General features: G+C 42.5%; 2 protein-coding genes across 5 annotated transcripts in view; one reads left to right on the forward strand and one right to left on the reverse strand.

Moving 5' to 3' along the window:
- LOC147134492 (G protein-activated inward rectifier potassium channel 1-like) overlaps positions 1 to 7,040 on the reverse strand; it is a 50,627-nt gene extending 43,587 nt beyond the window's left edge. Inside the window, exons 1-2 of the mRNA XM_086055531.1 lie at positions 6,896 to 7,040; positions 5,300 to 5,536 (exon numbers count right to left, since the gene is read on the reverse strand). The gene's annotated coding sequence lies outside the window, so the exon portion shown is untranslated. The remainder of the gene's footprint in view (positions 1 to 5,299; positions 5,537 to 6,895) is intronic.
- Positions 1,530 to 17,286, forward strand: mpp3a (MAGUK p55 scaffold protein 3a). Of its 4 annotated transcripts, none has more exons than XM_086055521.1 (20): positions 1,530 to 1,669; positions 5,284 to 5,347; positions 5,427 to 5,545; positions 8,392 to 8,469; positions 8,758 to 8,838; positions 8,986 to 9,123; positions 9,216 to 9,297; positions 10,175 to 10,260; positions 10,332 to 10,406; positions 10,789 to 10,985; positions 11,310 to 11,374; positions 12,003 to 12,023; positions 12,672 to 12,713; positions 13,991 to 14,056; positions 14,871 to 15,026; positions 15,220 to 15,300; positions 15,387 to 15,480; positions 15,746 to 15,854; positions 15,939 to 16,067; positions 16,313 to 17,286. In XM_086055521.1, the coding sequence occupies exons 2-20, from the start codon at positions 5,311 to 5,313 to the stop codon at positions 16,490 to 16,492; spliced, it is 1,836 nt and encodes a 611-aa protein (XP_085911647.1). In that variant the 5' UTR covers positions 1,530 to 1,669; positions 5,284 to 5,310; the 3' UTR covers positions 16,493 to 17,286. The 4 variants fall into 4 exon arrangements, with proteins under 4 accessions (XP_085911647.1, XP_085911649.1, XP_085911650.1 ...); XM_086055522.1 differs by having other exon boundaries at positions 1,606 to 1,669; positions 5,234 to 5,347; XM_086055523.1 differs by lacking the exon at positions 13,991 to 14,056.
- The last annotated feature ends 255 nt before the right edge of the window (positions 17,287 to 17,541 follow it).

Below are 17,541 nucleotides of genomic sequence, written 5' to 3' on the forward strand. Positions count from 1 at the left end.
CAAATCGGTATCATAATATCAAGATAGCCATACACGCAGCAGACACTGCGTTTCTATTGGCCGTAATTGACTTATAGTGTGGGCTAATGCTACTCTGCAGCAGTCACTCAAGTGCACCCAATTAGCAGACATTTCCCAGCAGCCTTTGGTGTCCCATAACCACCTCTAACAGCATCACGTTCATATTTTGAAACTTATCTTAGCTTCACTTCCACACCATCAGGAGTCATCATCTGTCTTGATGGTGTCTGAGGCCTTGGACGAGGCAAGTCCTGAAACTTGCAGCATAGCGCGACATACAACAATACAATACATGCAATACATAACATGCATGTGTCACGAGGTTTAACGGTGTGCGAAGCTGTAAAGATTCGGTATTGATTTCAAAACAATAAAGAGCCAGTATCACCGAACCCTGCTAGTTTTTGAATAATCAAAAATAAATCAAATTTCAAACCGTGGATCTCAGCACATTCGTATCGATCGATATCAACAACAACATATCTATCAATGTATCAACAACATGACCATGTCATGTGTACCTATCCATCCATCCATTAGACTTTGTGGACGTATAAAGATACAACAGTTGCCCTGTGAGTTCAAATAATAAAGCCTAGAATCTAAAATACGATGGACATACACAATATTATACTACTTAAAACCATTGACAATTTTTGAAATAGTCAGGGTTCCAGCTTTGAAATAGAGACATAAACCATGAAATGTGTGAGATCAAATGAAAACAATGGACAGCTTGCGTCTTTGTAGCTGAAGATATATGACAGTCCAGATGGAAGCACCCACAATTACCATGTGAAAAACTGTGTGTGTGTGCGCGCCTGTGTTAATAGGCGGTCATGTGGGTGCACAAAAGCAGGTTGCGGGGAGGAAGCAGGAATAACCAATTAGCTAAAGATATGTCCTTTAGTGATGACATCATCATGAACACCACCCACAACACACAAAAATACGTTTTTAAGCACAATTACGTGCTTACTGTATATGTCAATTTTTACAGAGCCTGTCATTAAGAATTGTCACTTTAAAAAAAAAAAAAAAAATCAGTTTAGTAATCATTTTTTGCGTCAATAACTAATTTAAAAAATATATATTCTAATTAATAATTTATATATTTTTTATTTTATTGTTTTGTCTGCTGGGAATAATAAAGTATGTAGTATTTATGAATGCAGTTTTTATTTTACATTTATTCATTTATTATACCTTTTGAACGTTTTTCATCTGCTAGGGATAAAGTATCTTGTACTGTCTTATTTTTGTGATGCTGTGACTGATTTCTCTATACATTGATTTATTGATTGGTTTAGGGCATCATGGCATTTTTATCCAGTTGTTGCACCGAAATGTAAAAAAAAATAATAATAAAATTAAAAAAAAAAAAAAAAAACACACACGATGCACAAGGTACTATGGGTGTCTGTCTAGCGTCATGACGGAGGGAGGAACGGTATAAGGAAGGAGGGCCAAAAAAAAAAGAAAAAAAAAAAAGGTGGGGTGGTGGTGGTGGGGGCACTAGTGTGCAGCAGGTTTGTGAGCACAGCAGCCAGAAGAGGAGGAGGAGGAGGAGGAGGAAGAGGAGGAGGAAGGAGGAAGACCAGCCAGAGAGCAGTGTGGCTGCAGACGTCGAGTGAAGGAGAGGAAGAAGGTAGGACACATCGTTTGATGTTTTTCGCCTTTTTAACGCCATCGACGTGAGCCAGACGGGGACGCTCCCTCGTCCCTTCATCCCTCTGTTCTCCCTTTTTTTTTTGTGTCCCTCCGTCTGCCGGCGAGAAAGAGCAGCGTGATACTGCACAGGGAGGATGAGGATGGGGGACCGGCGGGTGGGGTGGAGGAGTTAGCGGGGGATGGGGGAGCAATATGCCAGCAGAAAAGGGGGTGCAGTAGTTTTGCTCCGTGTTCACACGGGTGCAAGGACCACTCCCTCCTGTCAGGCACCACCATGATAATCATGATGATGATGAGGGAGAGGATGATGAGGCACAAACAAGAGGATTAGCTTCATTCGCGACATGTGCTCACCATACATCCTGTATACGTTTGTACAAAATGCCCTATCACTTCTAGCCGTATCGAAAGAGCGATACTGTACGATCACGGTACTTTGTCAATGATACACAGTTTAAAGATGGCGTTTTTAACATACTTGGCCCATAACGCTGATTCTTATTCTGAAAATACAATATCACGATATCTGAAAAACAATACAGATACTATCATGTTACTTTGTTTTACCAATAGTATCAGAGTACCATAAATACAACAAAATCACAATATGATATCATCACGGTACTCTGTAAATGTATCATGATGATTCAACCTTTGCGATACTGATGGTATCATGATACAATAGTACTAAAACGCTGTATTGCCATGATATTGCCAATGATACAAAAAGGATCAAGGTATGACATGATCACAATAATCGGAAAACAGTCACCACAATTCTTTGTCACTGATATTGATAGTATAACAATGTTAGTGAAATAGCTGATAAAATACCATCACGATGCTTTGTCAATCATACACATAGCATCGCAATACGATTATCACAATACTTTGACAATGATACCCACCGGTACACTATCACAATACATTTTCTAGATACCTTACCAACAATAATCACCACCATACTGACTCAATGACACCTACTGTATAGTATTCACAATATATTGATCACGCTACATTGTCATCTATACCTACCCAATGGTATCACGATACAATATTAGCACAACGCTTTGCCAACAAGACCGATAGTATCACTATACGATATCACAATCAGATAAATGTAATTTTCCCACATTATTATGATGTGATACCATCACAACAACTAATGACTGATCACACTGTATCACACTACAATATTAACACAATATGATGTTAAAGCGATATTTTATCGACAGTACTCGTGGTATCAGACGACAATGTCACAATAATGTGTCTTCTGATCGTATCACAACATGACATTAAAGCAATATTTTGCAAAAAATACACATGTATAATAACAAATAACGATACCAATATCACGATACAGTATTATTTGATATTTTGAAAAGGATGCAGAATAGTTTCTGAATATTTTGCCAAGGATACTGATGGACCGCGATACAACAGCATTACAATATTTTGCCAACAATACTGCCAGACATACGTCTTTTGTGTAACATTCAGACATTTAATACCCGTGGATTATGTGCAGTCGGTGGAGTGTGTAGTCACTCTTAGCAGACTGCCAGCTTGGAACAGCTTGAGTTTTATTATTTATTTTTTGGGTGCAATGCTGGTAACAATACGCTAGCAAAACAGAGGCTTTGTTGTTGTGTTACACGATGACACTTGAACACATTTTACAACACCAAGGCAGGACGTTGAGGTCCAGCTACCATTACGCTCACATTCACGTCACATGGTCGCTTTTAAGTGCATCATGAGATGATCAGCAGCACCTTCTGGAAATTTCTCAAATAACTGGAATGAATTCATTGGTGAGTGTGGGAGAGAAGGGGGTGCATCAAGTCTGTCGGGATGTTAGCCATTAACGCGGGTTTTTTTTTTTTTTCCCGCGGGCAGCAGAGGGAGAGGGGTGCGCCAACTCTGTTGAGATATTGGCTGTGATACGGCTTTATTTAAAAAAAAAGAAAAAAAACATTTAAAGACGGTTTGCCAAGGCTGTAAGGACACTGGTTGTATTGTTTTGATTTTTTAAAGAGGGTGCGCCTACTTAGTTGGGATGTTGGCTATGACAAGCTTTGTTTGGATAATGTTTTCCTAGGGTGCGCGAGGTTGGGGCCTGTGCCAACTTTGAGAGCATATTGGTTCTAACGCCGCTTTGTATGGACTTCTTTTTAGGGTGTGCAAGGCATAAGGGGTGCGCCAACTCTGACAGGATATTGGTCATAAACAGACTTTGTTTGGACAATTTGTTTGCAAGCGAGCAACGCCAACTCTGCTGGGATGCCTTAGGGAGAGACAATCATACCAGTACTCGATCAGATAACACTGTGTTCCAAGTACTGTAACTGTAATTATTATATTGTACGTTTATAACCGGACCATGTATACTGCATTTTGTGTCTGCTCTGTACAATTTCTCCTCTGCCTTGCAAGGATTATGCTAGAAAGACAGCAGCTCGGTGTGTTTTATGCTAGTAATGTTGATCCACATTCGGTTTGTTGAGCCTTGATGGAGGTCATAGTTAGTATTCAAGTCAGTACTTTTGGGGGAGGGGGGGGGGGATATTTTGAGACAGATCTTGAAAATGTGACATCCAATCATCTGCCCTGGTGAGCGCCATCATGTTTGTGTGATCCGCCTGCTAAGCTGTTAACGAGATTTGAGCGCAGAGTACGTCATTTTTGTTGGATCGCCACCCAGAAAGTGTCTGAGTCTATTTATGGAGCTGCTGACGTGGACGTTCTGGCATATTTTAATAAGTGCATTTCACCGTGTTGGCCATATAAAAATGGGATTTTGTTTTTTTTAACTCTCGCCAAGATCCATCATTGAATGAATGCTGTGTGAGTAATTTATAATATTCCCCTCACTTTTTTGCTGTTACATTCCTTTCAAATTTCTCAACCGGGTTAAACCACTTGAATTTCTAAATATTTGTAAAATTAAGGACATTGCTTTTCACATTCCAAAAATTCTAAGTTTACCTAAAATTCCCCCAATAAAAATCTCATTCAGAGATATTTTGCTTTTTTTTGTTTAACTTCTCCTTCCATATTTCTAGACCGATTTAACCATTCCAACTTGACACCATTCAGCTCATTTAATGGATTATTTCTTTCTCACATTCCCCGAGATTTTCACATTTCCCAATAAAATACCCAAATTAAGACATACTTTACAGTCTTTTTTTAGTCTTGACTGATTCAAACCATTCCAATTTGGAACTGTCCAGGTCATTCAGAACATCTACTGTACGCACATTACACTCACATACAAGTACCATTTGAAATTTATCGCCTCCTTTCACATTTTATGACCGATTTAAAACATTCAAATGTAAAACTGTAAAGCTCATTCAGTACATATAACGATCACATTGCTAACATACCCACAATTGCAAACTTGCAAACTAAGAGTTATTTTACAACCAACTCACATTGTACATTTACATTTTTTTTTAAATCCATTCTACCATTCTCAGCTCTTCAGCTTCACACACAATTTTTTACAGAAATTGCATTTCTCTTTCTTTAGATTTGACATCTTTTCACTTTGTGAGACTTAAGTGTTGCCCACCCTGATAGGTTCACTCCTCCTCACCTGGAGGATCCATGAAAGAAGCCATGCCGGTGCTCACAGCAGGAGCAGGTGAGATGAGACCCTCGATGTAATCTCGCCAGCCTCCATCATGTTCCTTCATTCTTCTTTTTCCTCCTCGTCCTCTTAGGGCTCCACGAGACATTGGCCCTGCTCACCTCACAGCTGAGGCCCGATGCAAACCACAAGGAGGACATGGTCTTCCTCAAGGACGTCTTCAGCGAGAGAAGCTTGGCGTACCTGATGAAGGTGAGGAACGTGCTTTATTAATAACAGAGTGTACCTCGAATACAGACATACTTACAGGACAGTTTCATGTTTTCTACAACTGTAATGTAGGGCTGGACTATTATGGAAAAAAAAACAATCACGATAAGATTGAAACGATTACTGGTACTCATTGATTTCTAAACTTAGTATTTATTCAACTACCCCAAACGATCATCATCGTCTCATGCCCATTCATCCCCATACGTTGAACACTTTATTCTTGAACACTCTGTTCTTTTTGTCAAGTACAAAATGAAATGTAAATATCATGTGAAATTCAAACCTCTTGCATTTTCATTCTGCTACATCCACACATTTTATGTCTTGTATCTGTGCATACAATGAAGCCTTGAAAAACCCTTAACCCACCCTTAATAATTACCCTTATCTCTTTATTATATTTATTTTATCTTGTTATATTCACAAGTCTTGGGACTTACTGGGCTAACCTGGGATCTCTGTATTTTGTGCCATGTCATGTGAAATGTGTGTTGGTATGACAAAAAAAGTCCTTAGATCTTTGCATCCTTGAATTTTGAGGGGGAAAAAAAAATAATCGGTGAATCCTTGAAGTCTATTTTAAATGTGACTTGAAAGGACAATGAGAAAATACATGAGTAAGAAGGTGAATAAGAGCATACTTTAATAGCAATTGAAAACAAAAATAGTTCCTGCGCGTTTTGGCCTCTTGGAGGCAGTGTGGTGCCGTGTATGGATGGCGTATACAGAATGAGAACAGGCGAATTTGGGCTCTATCAATATAACTCGTGCTTAACAAAGACTAGGACGTTTTCCCTTTGAGTGGTGCTATCTTACCCATGTATACGTGCTTCCACATCTTTTGTGTGGGAATATTCTTAATTTGAAGGAAAATCACTCCCAATGTCGATGCTAATTAACCGTTAACATTTGAATGGGATCCTCCATTGACTCTAGCATTTGCGCTAACGATGTTTTAAAAACCAAACACGTTTTGTATTTAAATACACAATGTGCGTAAATCTTTTTGATGTGCGATTAATTTTACGGCAAACTCCAACTGGGGTGTCATTAAACGACTTAAAGCACGCTGGGCGACGGCATTATCACTATTATACGCACGCTGGCTACGCCATCAGCACTGTTCATTTTAGGGTATTCCAAGTTCCAACGCTTTGTGGTTGGAAATGGGAATATCCAAGTGGGATAAAGCCGACTTTCCTCGAATGTAGATTAAGTACCCAGCCATAGCAAACAGTACACAGCGTTAGGAAATTACCATACAGAAATAAATTAAACTTCACTTTGTCACACATCCTCTACCCCCTTAATAATAAACTTTCAGCTGACCTCGATATGATATTCCAAAGTTGGCGTCGAGTTTTTGAAAGCCATTAGCATGGCAATTCGGTATTGTTTGCAGCGCCTTCGAAATGTGTTATTTTTGGAAATACACTTTGAGGTACGACCAGGGGCGTTCGATATGCTCAGCTGTTTGAGTGAGGCGAGTTAATTGTCATTGATTGCGTCACGTGTGGGGCATTGCGTAAAAACCAAGCGCAAGTAGTAACAAACTATTACTCTATTACTATTTGAATCTAAAAGAAAAAAAAAAAGATATGTACTATTGTTAATTTATATGTTTTGTTGGGAAAAGTTCACATCCACAAATTTCTATATTCTACCCAGTTTAAATTATTTTTGATTGAAGTAGATAATTATTTTAAGCCTCTAGATCTAGTAAATAAATGTAAATCAATTATTACTATACACTCAGAACTGTTTAAAGAATAACTCACGGATATCCCTGTTTTGAAAGGTGAACTTATTTCCTTATTCTTATTTTATTGTAATTCTTGTTTTAATGTAAAATTTTATCTTTAACAATGTTGTATATGTATGTAAAGATGTTAATTGGATTGCCTGATTACTATGTTGTCTATATTTTGTTATATAATAATAATAAAATAAAAAAAAAAAACAAGAGCATGTTGTCATGTTATGTTTAAACTTCTCATCCAACCGCAATCAAAATCACTCGATTGAACCTAGTGCTCGGGGGTCAGATCTGGCCCGCCATATTATTTTATGTGGCCCGCCAAAGCAAATTATGTGCATCAATTTCATGTTTCTTGCTGAAATACCAAAATTGCAAATTCCTTTCACTTTTAAAAATGTTGAGATAACCATTTTTACGTTGCCCTTTAAAAATAAATGTGCGAATAATATTTTTAAAAACACCTTTTATAGGGTCGCTGATGATGTAGTGGTACACTTGCGTGAGTTGTGTGCGTGCAGCATGGGATCGGTTCCCACTCAGTGACTGTGACTGTCTGTGTCTGTGCCCTGCGACCGGCTGGCGACCAGTTCAGGGTTTAGTCCGCCTTTCGCCCATAGTCACGTGGGATAGGCTCCAACACCTCCCCGCGACCCTGTTCACAGGATAAGCGGTGTGGAAGATGACACATGACGTGACACTTTTTATTAGCCTCCAGTTTTAGAATTAGCTATTTGTTGTGTGTATGTAATATGAGGTGATTATACATTTATTTCCAAAGGAAACCATAACTATGATGTGGCCTGCGACAAAAATGAATTTGACACCCCTGGTATAGAGTACAGAGTTTGTACAACTGTAATGTACGTTATTTCATGCCCTATATACAACACTAATGTGCCACATTTACATATCATGTTCTATACATTCCTTGTGTACCATGCTGACATTACATTTAATTCTCCATAAAACTCTGTACCGTATTTAATGCCTTATACAAGTCTAATATTTACATCAAATGTAATGCTCTATGAAACTATAATGTGTCATATTTACATTTCCGTTCCAGATCCATGAGAGGTTGAGACAGTATGAGAGACAAAGTCCAACTCCTGTCCTGCATAGCGTCTCCTCTCTAGCTGAAGACGTACGTCCACTAACCACACACACACACACACACATAATAATAATAAATTACATAATAATATCCTTGGTGGAGGTAATAACCCTGAGTGGTCTCCAGCCAAGAAGCATTACAAGAACTGCTTGAAAGCTGTAAAAAAGTGCTGAGTCATCACCAGGCACATCTCATCCAGGGGCCAGCATCCTGCAGCCCTGGCAAAAGTGCTGACCTGGTCCTGCTCACCACTCAGCGACCACTCAACTCCGAGTGTGCTTGGCAGCAATCTGATTTGTGTGTGCGTTTGACTGACAGGTGACAGACGAGTTGCAGAGTCGCCCGATGAACACGGAGGAGCGGGAGCTCCTGCATCTGCTGACATCACCGCATCTCAAAGTAAGCCACCCGCGATTCAACGTGTCAATCACTATAGAAGTGATTGGTTGTTTTTGGAGGATCACATGAAGTAAAATCGAAATAATACGTACTGTACAGCAGTGTTGTCGTTGTACCTGAAGTTGCCGCGTTGTGGTCCCCCGCCAGGCCCTCCTGTCCGTGCACGACACGGTGGCCCAGAAGAGTTTCGACCCCGTCCTGCCGCCGCTGCCAGACGACTACGACGACGAACTGGAGGAGGAGTCGGTGAAGATTGTTCGTCTGGTAAAGAACAAAGAGCCTCTGGTCAGTGATGCACAGGAAAATAAAAGATGGCGCGATCAAGAGTCACACAGATCCGATTTTAATCGCATACCATGTGTGTGCCGACACCTCAGGGCGCCACCATCAGGAGGGATGAGGCCACTGGGGCTGTAATTGTGGCTCGTATCATGAGAGGGGGTGCGGCGGACAGAAGTGGTAAATTGTGACGTGAACCCAAAGTTAAACCCTGACTCAACCCTTAAAGTGGAAGTCAACGCAAACATATTTTTTTTCAAGAATATGTTCACAGCAGGCCCACTAGTTGAAACAGGGCATTCTGATAAATATTGTGTTTGTGGATTAAGTGTTAATCCACTCGTTTTGAGCCATCTCCGGGGGCGGCCATTTTGTCTTCTGTCGACTGAAAACGACATCACAACTGCTCACAACGACCGATCACGGCTCAGATTCAGAAGAGGGTCAGCCGTGATTGGTTGTCGTGAGCAGTTGTGATGTCATTTCCAGTTGACAGAAGACAAAATGGCCGCCCCCACAGATGGCTAAAAAGGAGTGCATTTTGCTGCTTAATTTATATTCCTCAAACGTAACATGAATCAGAATGCCATGTTTCAACTAGTGGGCATGCTGTGAACATATTCTTGAAAAAAATATGTTTGCGTTGACTTCGGCTTTAAGCCTAACCGCTAACATTAACCCTTATAGCCTCTAAACTTAAACCTTACCCCTCAACCAACCCTCCTAACCTATATCACTTATCCCCATTTCTTGACACTAACTCAAACCCTAACCCTTAACCCTAAGACTTGACCTAAAACCAACACTTATACCCAACACTATTCCCCAGCACTACATCCTAGAGAATCAAAAAGAAGATCCGTATGTTATAATACACTATTGCGTCTCTCCTGAGTATTGATCAGCATTTAGCAATTTAGCAACTTGGGTTTCATTGTTGTGGTTGCTGCAAAAAGAGATCATACAGAGATGTCAAAGTGAATAGATCAATCCCACAAAGCAGTTTCTTGGATTGATTTTGGTTTCTTTTCAAAGTCATCTTTACGGTTCTTGGCAGGTTTGGTCCATGTAGGAGACGAACTCAGGGAAGTCAACGGCGTCTCGGTGGTCCACAAGAGGCCCGATGAGATCAGTCAGTTGCTGGTGAGCCAAAGTGGATGCAGGTTGTGCTCCCTCTTATTTGAATGGTGCTGCTTCTTCTTCTTCTGATCCAGTCGCAGTCGCAGGGCTCCATCACTCTGAAGATCATCCCCGCTGTTAAAGAGGAAGACCGACTGAGGGAGAGCAAGGTGAGCCTCCACGACGGGTATCCTGCCAAAGAGCTGATTTATTCACATTAGAAGCGTTTAGAGCCATTGCGTCATTATACAATGGTGTATTGACAAAATACAGTAGCGTATCTGGGAAGCCTTCATCCCAGGTTTCAATTGGACGCTTGCAAATATATTTTTGATGTTGTCATTGCTGGACTTTGACATTGAGTGATCTCCTTACGTTTAAGGTCAATTACTTCTAAAATTGAATCAGTTTCGTCATTAGCTACAAACTACAGATACAGTATATGTCCACCAAGTTTAAAGTCAATTTGGATTAAAAAAAATTGAGAGAAAAGCTTAAACTCCAATAAGACAAAAGCAATGACGGTATTTCAACATATCACGTTCAACCCAGGTGTACTTGAGAGCCTTGTTCGACTACATCCCCTTGGAGGACAAGGCCACGCCGTGCCAGGAGGCGGGACTTCCCTTCAAACGTGGCGACATCCTGCAGGTTGTGACCCAGGACGACCCTACGTGGTGGCAGGCCAAGCGAGTGGGCGATAGCAACCTGCGAGCCGGACTCGTCCCGTCCAAACACTTCCAGGAGAGGTAAGCACCTGTGTGTATTGCTGTGTGCTCTGTTTGTATGTGTTGCTGCTCTACCCCGCATCGCTGGGTTACGTGTAAAAGGCAAAGGAGGATTGAGCCCTATAACAACTTCCGATCTGAGAAATTTGCAGTTTTTTTGTGCAAAAGGCAAATATCTATACATACCCAATCTACAGCTCAGTTACATTTATTCTGAGGGATTTCTGTGTGGAAAAAGACCAATGAAAGATTGCAGTCGTTGCAGATGCTGTTATTTGTCATGATAGCCTCGACATAAAAACACTTTATGTCCTGAAATGCTTCTCCTTTTTTCCTCCTCACCAGGCGATTGGCCTACAGGATGAAAGTGGGCACACTCCCCAATCCCAAGTCCCCGAAAACGCCTTCCTGTAAGTTTCCCACGGCTTCATAAATATGAACTAATACTGATATGAATGGTTCCCCATCTGTCCAATGACATAATAGGTCACTTTCCCGTTTCATTCTGTTGGTCCACTGGTGGCCTACGTACATGCAGCAGCCAGGTGTGGGCTGGCTCAATCTGCGTTGGTCGGGACTGGGGCGGGGGGACAGCATGAGATGTTAGCTCGCAGGCGATCCGATTATGAGCAGCAGGGGGGAGGCCGGCGTGGCTTAGTAACATGGCAGCCACCCACTGCCACTCTTAATTCCCCCTCCGGCCCAGCTGGGGGCCATGCCTGCTGCTTTTCCCCACTAGTGACTTTTATCGCCTTAAATCCGGCATATGGCAATTTGGATTTTTATCACATCAAACAAAGTACCACCGGAAGTTAACCAGTCAAACACAAAATAAAACAACACCAAACATTGCTAGTTTTTTTTTTTTTTTTTTAACCTATCATGGTACCGAAACCCAAAAGTGGACAAAAGAGTTTGGACAGCACCACAGTATTTTTTTGCTACTTTAAATTCCGCCACTTATGCACTGTATGTTGTTGTCATTCTTCTCATGTTCTTCTTCTATTGTGTTATATGTTGTCTTCTTTACTGTCTCAGATGATCAAGCATGCGATAAAGGTGAGTACAAACACAATAGATTTGATTTTAAAGGCAAAGGCATGTTTGCATGCGTTTGCGTATTTCCACAGCTATTCCCGCTTAATCCCTCTCCCCACCTGAAAAATACGGTATGATAATATTGTTTAATGGAGTGTGTGTCATCGTCTACGTTCACCATGTCACAGATGAGAGTACACAGCATCATCTAGATTAGGGGTACGAACAACTGCGGCGTAACGATAGGCTATTTTTGGATAATGCCTGCGATTATCAGATAATTGGTATACGGAAGGAAATACATCACAACTTGGTACGTATCACACGGTATCCAGACCTGATACGGCCGTATCATTTTGGAATGTGGGAGGAATTTGAAGTACCCAAAATTTGAATCCAGAACCTCAGAATTGTGAGGCAGATGCGCTAACCACAAATCCCACCGTGCTACAAGATACCAAACACGCGATATCGATGTTGTCCCACCTGTAATCTGGGAGTGGATTTTTTGGGGGGGTGTGTTGTTTGGGTTAAATTGCACCGTATCGCCAATTTTCCATCGTGTCATTCCTTCGTGAGCCTCATCCCGCCTCCTGTGTGACGTTTCCATGGTGTCCTACGCCCGTGTTGCTTACCCATCCCTTCTTTTCCCTGCTTACCTCTCTACAGACGACTGTGACTGTGAGGGATATTTCAATGGACAGTACATAGGTGAGAGCGTGTACACCCTCCTAATCTTGCTCGTCATGGCACTTGGCTGGTTCCCCGGATGCAACGGGCCCCGGGGGAGGTCCCAGATGTTTGGCTGCAGGGTTGAGGCTTGCCGTGGAAGGGTCCAGGATAGAGTGCTAAAAACCCAGGTTCCACCAAGCAATTTCTGGTCTTTGTACATGAACCCGTTTTTGGATGCTTACATTCAGGGATCAACCGCGCTGGGAGGATACCCAAAAAAGTTGATTCGTGGAGATTGTTTGCTAAGGTATGGCTTCAAGCATTGTTAGGAGAGGAGCCATCTTATTTTGTACGCTGCTCTGTGTTAAAAGTAGACTGTAAGGGTGAAGTCGATTCACGACATTCCCAGTGCCCAAGATAGTATATCACAGGTGCAAAACGTGTGGAAAGGCAAATTGTAAAAGGTGGAGGTGAGAAGTTCAACAGCCCACAATCACTTCCCCTGTTGAAATAAATACAGGTTCTGCGTGAAAGGCACGGGCGAATAAACGGCAAACCCGCGTCTCTGGTATGCCTCTGATACCACCTTGGAAACCGAGAAATTCCGTGGTTTGATTCCAATTTGGTCACTTTGACACAGAGCAGCGATACAGGAAATAAACCAGCTTCGTCAAGCGGGTACCCCACATGGTACACCTCTAAAGACACTTTAGAGGTGTACCTCTGGTGGGGAAAGACACTATTAGAAAGTCTTTTTCCGATTTTGGTGCGCATTGTTTGATAGCGTCGACCGGAGGGCAGGAGCTGGAATAGGAGGTGTCGGACTTGGGGCAAGTCTCAAAACAGTTTGGGGCGCAGTGTGAAAGTGGCTCTCACCTAAAAAAAAACCCTTCCTCTGAATTGCCGCCCCTCAGCCAAACATGAGCCGTCTGCTTCCCTCCATCCTGCTGGAATGCTATCATTGGTGATCTGGAAACAGCTGGTGGTGTCACCACAAGTTATAACGCAACAACATTTTTGTGCTTCCGGCACATTCAGCCCCCTGCTTGGAGCCGTACACCACCCCCTTGCCGAGTCCCCCTTTCATGCCTTCCCAAGCAATCCCCCCCCTTCCGCCCCTCCCTCCCTGCCTGCAACTGCAATTGCTGCAGTGCTCCAGTGCCCGCCCCCCCTAACTCCCCCAAGCACCACCCCACGAGGGCCCTCCTGCCACGTTGGACGCATTGCACACTCTACCAGGCACGTCTGCTGCTCGTTCACCTTCCTGGTGTGCACGTGTGAGGCAAAGTGGGGTCAAGCTCTAACACCAGTTGTAGTCTCTCCTAAGTGTAACGCAGTGGCGCCCTCCTGTGGTCAGGTGTTTTCCTGGGAATTTTATTCAGGTACGGTGGCCGGCTTCCCTTGGGTGTGTAGTCCGCCGTCTGGATGACAGACGGACCCGACTGTGGGGAGGGCCCAGGGTCGGGTCCTTCTGTCCGGCCTCAGCCCCGTAGCTTTAGTTCTAAGACAGTGGTTCTCAAACATTTTTACATCACGTGCCACCTCCAAAAATATACGTGGGCCTCCAAGTAGCACCATAATGACAAACATGAAAATGCTGGAACATAACAGGCAAAATTATTCCTTTAAACCGAGGATGAGGTTTGATTCTTAAAATGTGTATTTAATATTATTGTAAGCCCTTGGCACATTATGCACATTTCTAATATTAACTCTGCGCTTAGGGGGAATTTAAAAATGATTCAAATACAATATGTTCAATTACAAATTACAAAAGTAAAATTGAAAAAAAAAAACATGAAAATACTGTAACATAACAGGCAAAAGTATTCCTTCAAACAGAGGATGAGGTTTAATTCTTAAAATATAATATTATTGTAAACCCTTCGAACATTATGCACATTTTTAATATTAACTCTGCGCTTAAAGGGAATTTATTGAATTGAATAATGATTCAAATACAATATATAAGTATTGTCACAATATGCACCATTTCATTCAGTGAGTCATTCACGTACCTTTAGAGGGAATCCGCGGACAACACTTTGAGAAACACTGTTCTAAGACAATACCACCAAGTATCTAAGCAGTCCAAATTGCATGGATATGAGTTACATAAGTTTTACAGTTGTTGTGTGGTGCCCACCTTACCCTTTTTGTCATCTGTTCCTGCCATCCCGACCATTTCCAAATCAGCCGGTCTGCGCAGGAGCTTCCGCCTGAGTCGGAAGGACCGGCAAGGCTCCTCCAGCGACGGCTCCGACCCGGGAGACTCGGAGTTCCTGACCTACGAGGAGGTGACCCGCTACCAGCAGCGGCCCAACGAGAGGCCTCGCCTGGTGGTTCTCATTGGTAAGCTGGAGGAACCGCCCGAGGAAGTTTGATGGTGCCTTCAGGGACAGTCTGATTGGCGACATTGGCTAGCTGCGCGCCTGCATGCTTCCTCGGGTTTCTTTCGTTTCATTTATACAACTCCATCTCAAGTGTTCTGTCGTTCTTCCTCTTAACAAGCTCAAGCTGGGACTGTTTCTCGTCATTGTTAAAGGTTCTCTCGGAGCACGGATCAATGAACTCAAGCAGCGGGTGATTGCGGAGAACCCGCATCGCTTTGCAGTGGCGGTGCCGCGTGAGTCTCCATGTTCCGGCTGAAAATGTATTTTGTTTTTCTTTTGTTTGTCTTGGTCCAAACCATTTTATTGGGCGATCCTGTAGATACCACCAGGCCCAAGAAACCTCATGAGAAGGAAGGTGTGGAGTACCACTTTGTCACCAAGCAGCAGTTTGACACTGATGTCCTCAACAACAAGTAGGGTTGCAAAATTGCAAGATTTTTCAGTTGGGAAACTTTCTATGGCGATTAATAGGCGTTAAATAGAGGAAACTATTTTTAGGATGATCCTGACCCTGAAAGGGTGTCTTCTCATTGAACATTTTGAATGGGACTTGGAATTTTTGGATAAGGGGGCAGTGGTGGTAATGAGTATGTGCAAACGATGCACCCCAAAAATGCCGTGTAATGAAATTGTGTCATTTGTTCGCGGGTTGAACGGTCATCTGGTTCCGGTTTTCAGATTCATCGAGCATGGCGAGTACAAGGAAAACCAGTACGGCACCAGTATCGAGGCTATCCGCTCAGTGCAGGCCAAGAACAAAATGTGCATTGTAGATGTTCAGCCTGAGGTATCTGCAAGTACCGCTCGTGCTCATACAACTGCCATCATCGTCGGGAACACTTATTGAGACGGCTTTTCCCCGATGCTGCAGGCCTTGAGAAGGCTACGGACGGCGGAGTTCAAGCCTTACGTGGTTTTTGTCAAACCTCGGGTGCCCGAAAGCAGACGGCGACGCACCGCCACTACCTCGCCGGGAGGGGCGGAACAAGGCCGCGTAACGGTGAGTTTCCGGAACCTTTTCCTCGATGGAATGATGACCCAGCTGAGTAGCTTTTCAGTAATTTAGTCATACAAATTTAGAGTACAAAAACTCTCTGGTACAGCCGTTTAAGAGTGTCCCGACTTTTTTCTTTGCTATAAGCAAGCTTTGGATAATGAGACTTCCAGGATTCTGTAGAATTGGAGTCGAAAAATGAATTTTCTCTGCCGATACAGGTGAATGACTCCTTTGGATTTTCTTAACAGGATGAGGACCTCCAGGAGATGCGCCAGTCCGCCATCCAAATGGATCAACAGTACGGACATCTGGTTGACCGGGTCCTGATCAAAGAGGACTCCGCCAGCGCATGCACAGAACTGCGGAATATTCTGGAAAGACTGGAGCGCGAGTGTTTCTGGGTGCCCCTCAGCTGGGTCCGGACCTAAAAACGCTTCAACACCGCCATGCTCCTGACCCTCAACCAGACTCGAGGGTCTGCTGCACTTCCCTTCCAGGACTCGGTGGGGAACTGTCTAAATTGCAAAAATCTTCCGCCTCCTGAACGCCACATTTATCAGATGTACTTTGAAGAACTGCTTAATTAATCGCTGCCTGGCACGTCCTCCGTGCTAGGCAGCGATTAATTAAGCACTGAGTCAGCTTGAACACCACTCCTGTTGGAGTCGGTCTAGTAGCATGTTTTGTAATGAATACAGATCACAGAATGCTTCCCAGAGACTAAAAACTCAACAGAATGTGACATATGTTTATTTTTCCACAAGCTTCTTTTCAAGGAACTGCATGTCCACTTGCATATTTAACGTAACTAATGTACGTGACTCCTGGTGTGCCATCGAATGCAACCTGTTTACCTTGGCGTCCCTTGGAGCCTGCACCTGATTTGTATGGATGGATGAATATTTTTTGGGGCTTATTTGAATATTTTACTTGAACAGAGATCCACAGCGCTCACGTTACACATAAATACTAATACTTATTGCTAATTAACAAGTGATGACTGTATTGCATCTTGCTCTAAAAAAATACATTTTAAAGAGGAAGTCAATCCAAACATCTTTTTTTTTTCCAGAATATGTTTGGGTTGACTTTTTAGATGAACGTATTGTGGCTGTCTTGCAGGTTAGAAACAGTTTAAAACGTGTTAAGATTGGTTTGACGACACAAAACAATGACGCTCACATCCTGAAAATGCAATAAAATCTGGCTAAGTGGATTCTTATTTTTGCTTGGTATGCTATTTCACTAAAAGAAAAAAAAGTTAATTTCACAGCATTTTTTGGGGGTCTTCAGATGCTGTAAGAGAGCCCACAGAAGCCTCAAAGTTATTTGTAACTTGTAAACATATAAAAAGTGCCATAATACTAAATAAAGAATAAAGCGATTTAAGGCTGAGTTTGCTGATTAAATTGTGTTCATCTAATTATCAATCTGTAAAAACCTACACTAAAATGATGCCAGTAGTTATGTCACTGTA

Source organism: Filicampus tigris, chromosome 16, assembly GCF_054856515.1.
Source record: "Filicampus tigris isolate MCC_2025a chromosome 16, RoL_Ftig_1.0, whole genome shotgun sequence".
Lineage (NCBI taxonomy): Eukaryota > Metazoa > Chordata > Actinopteri > Syngnathiformes > Syngnathidae > Filicampus > Filicampus tigris.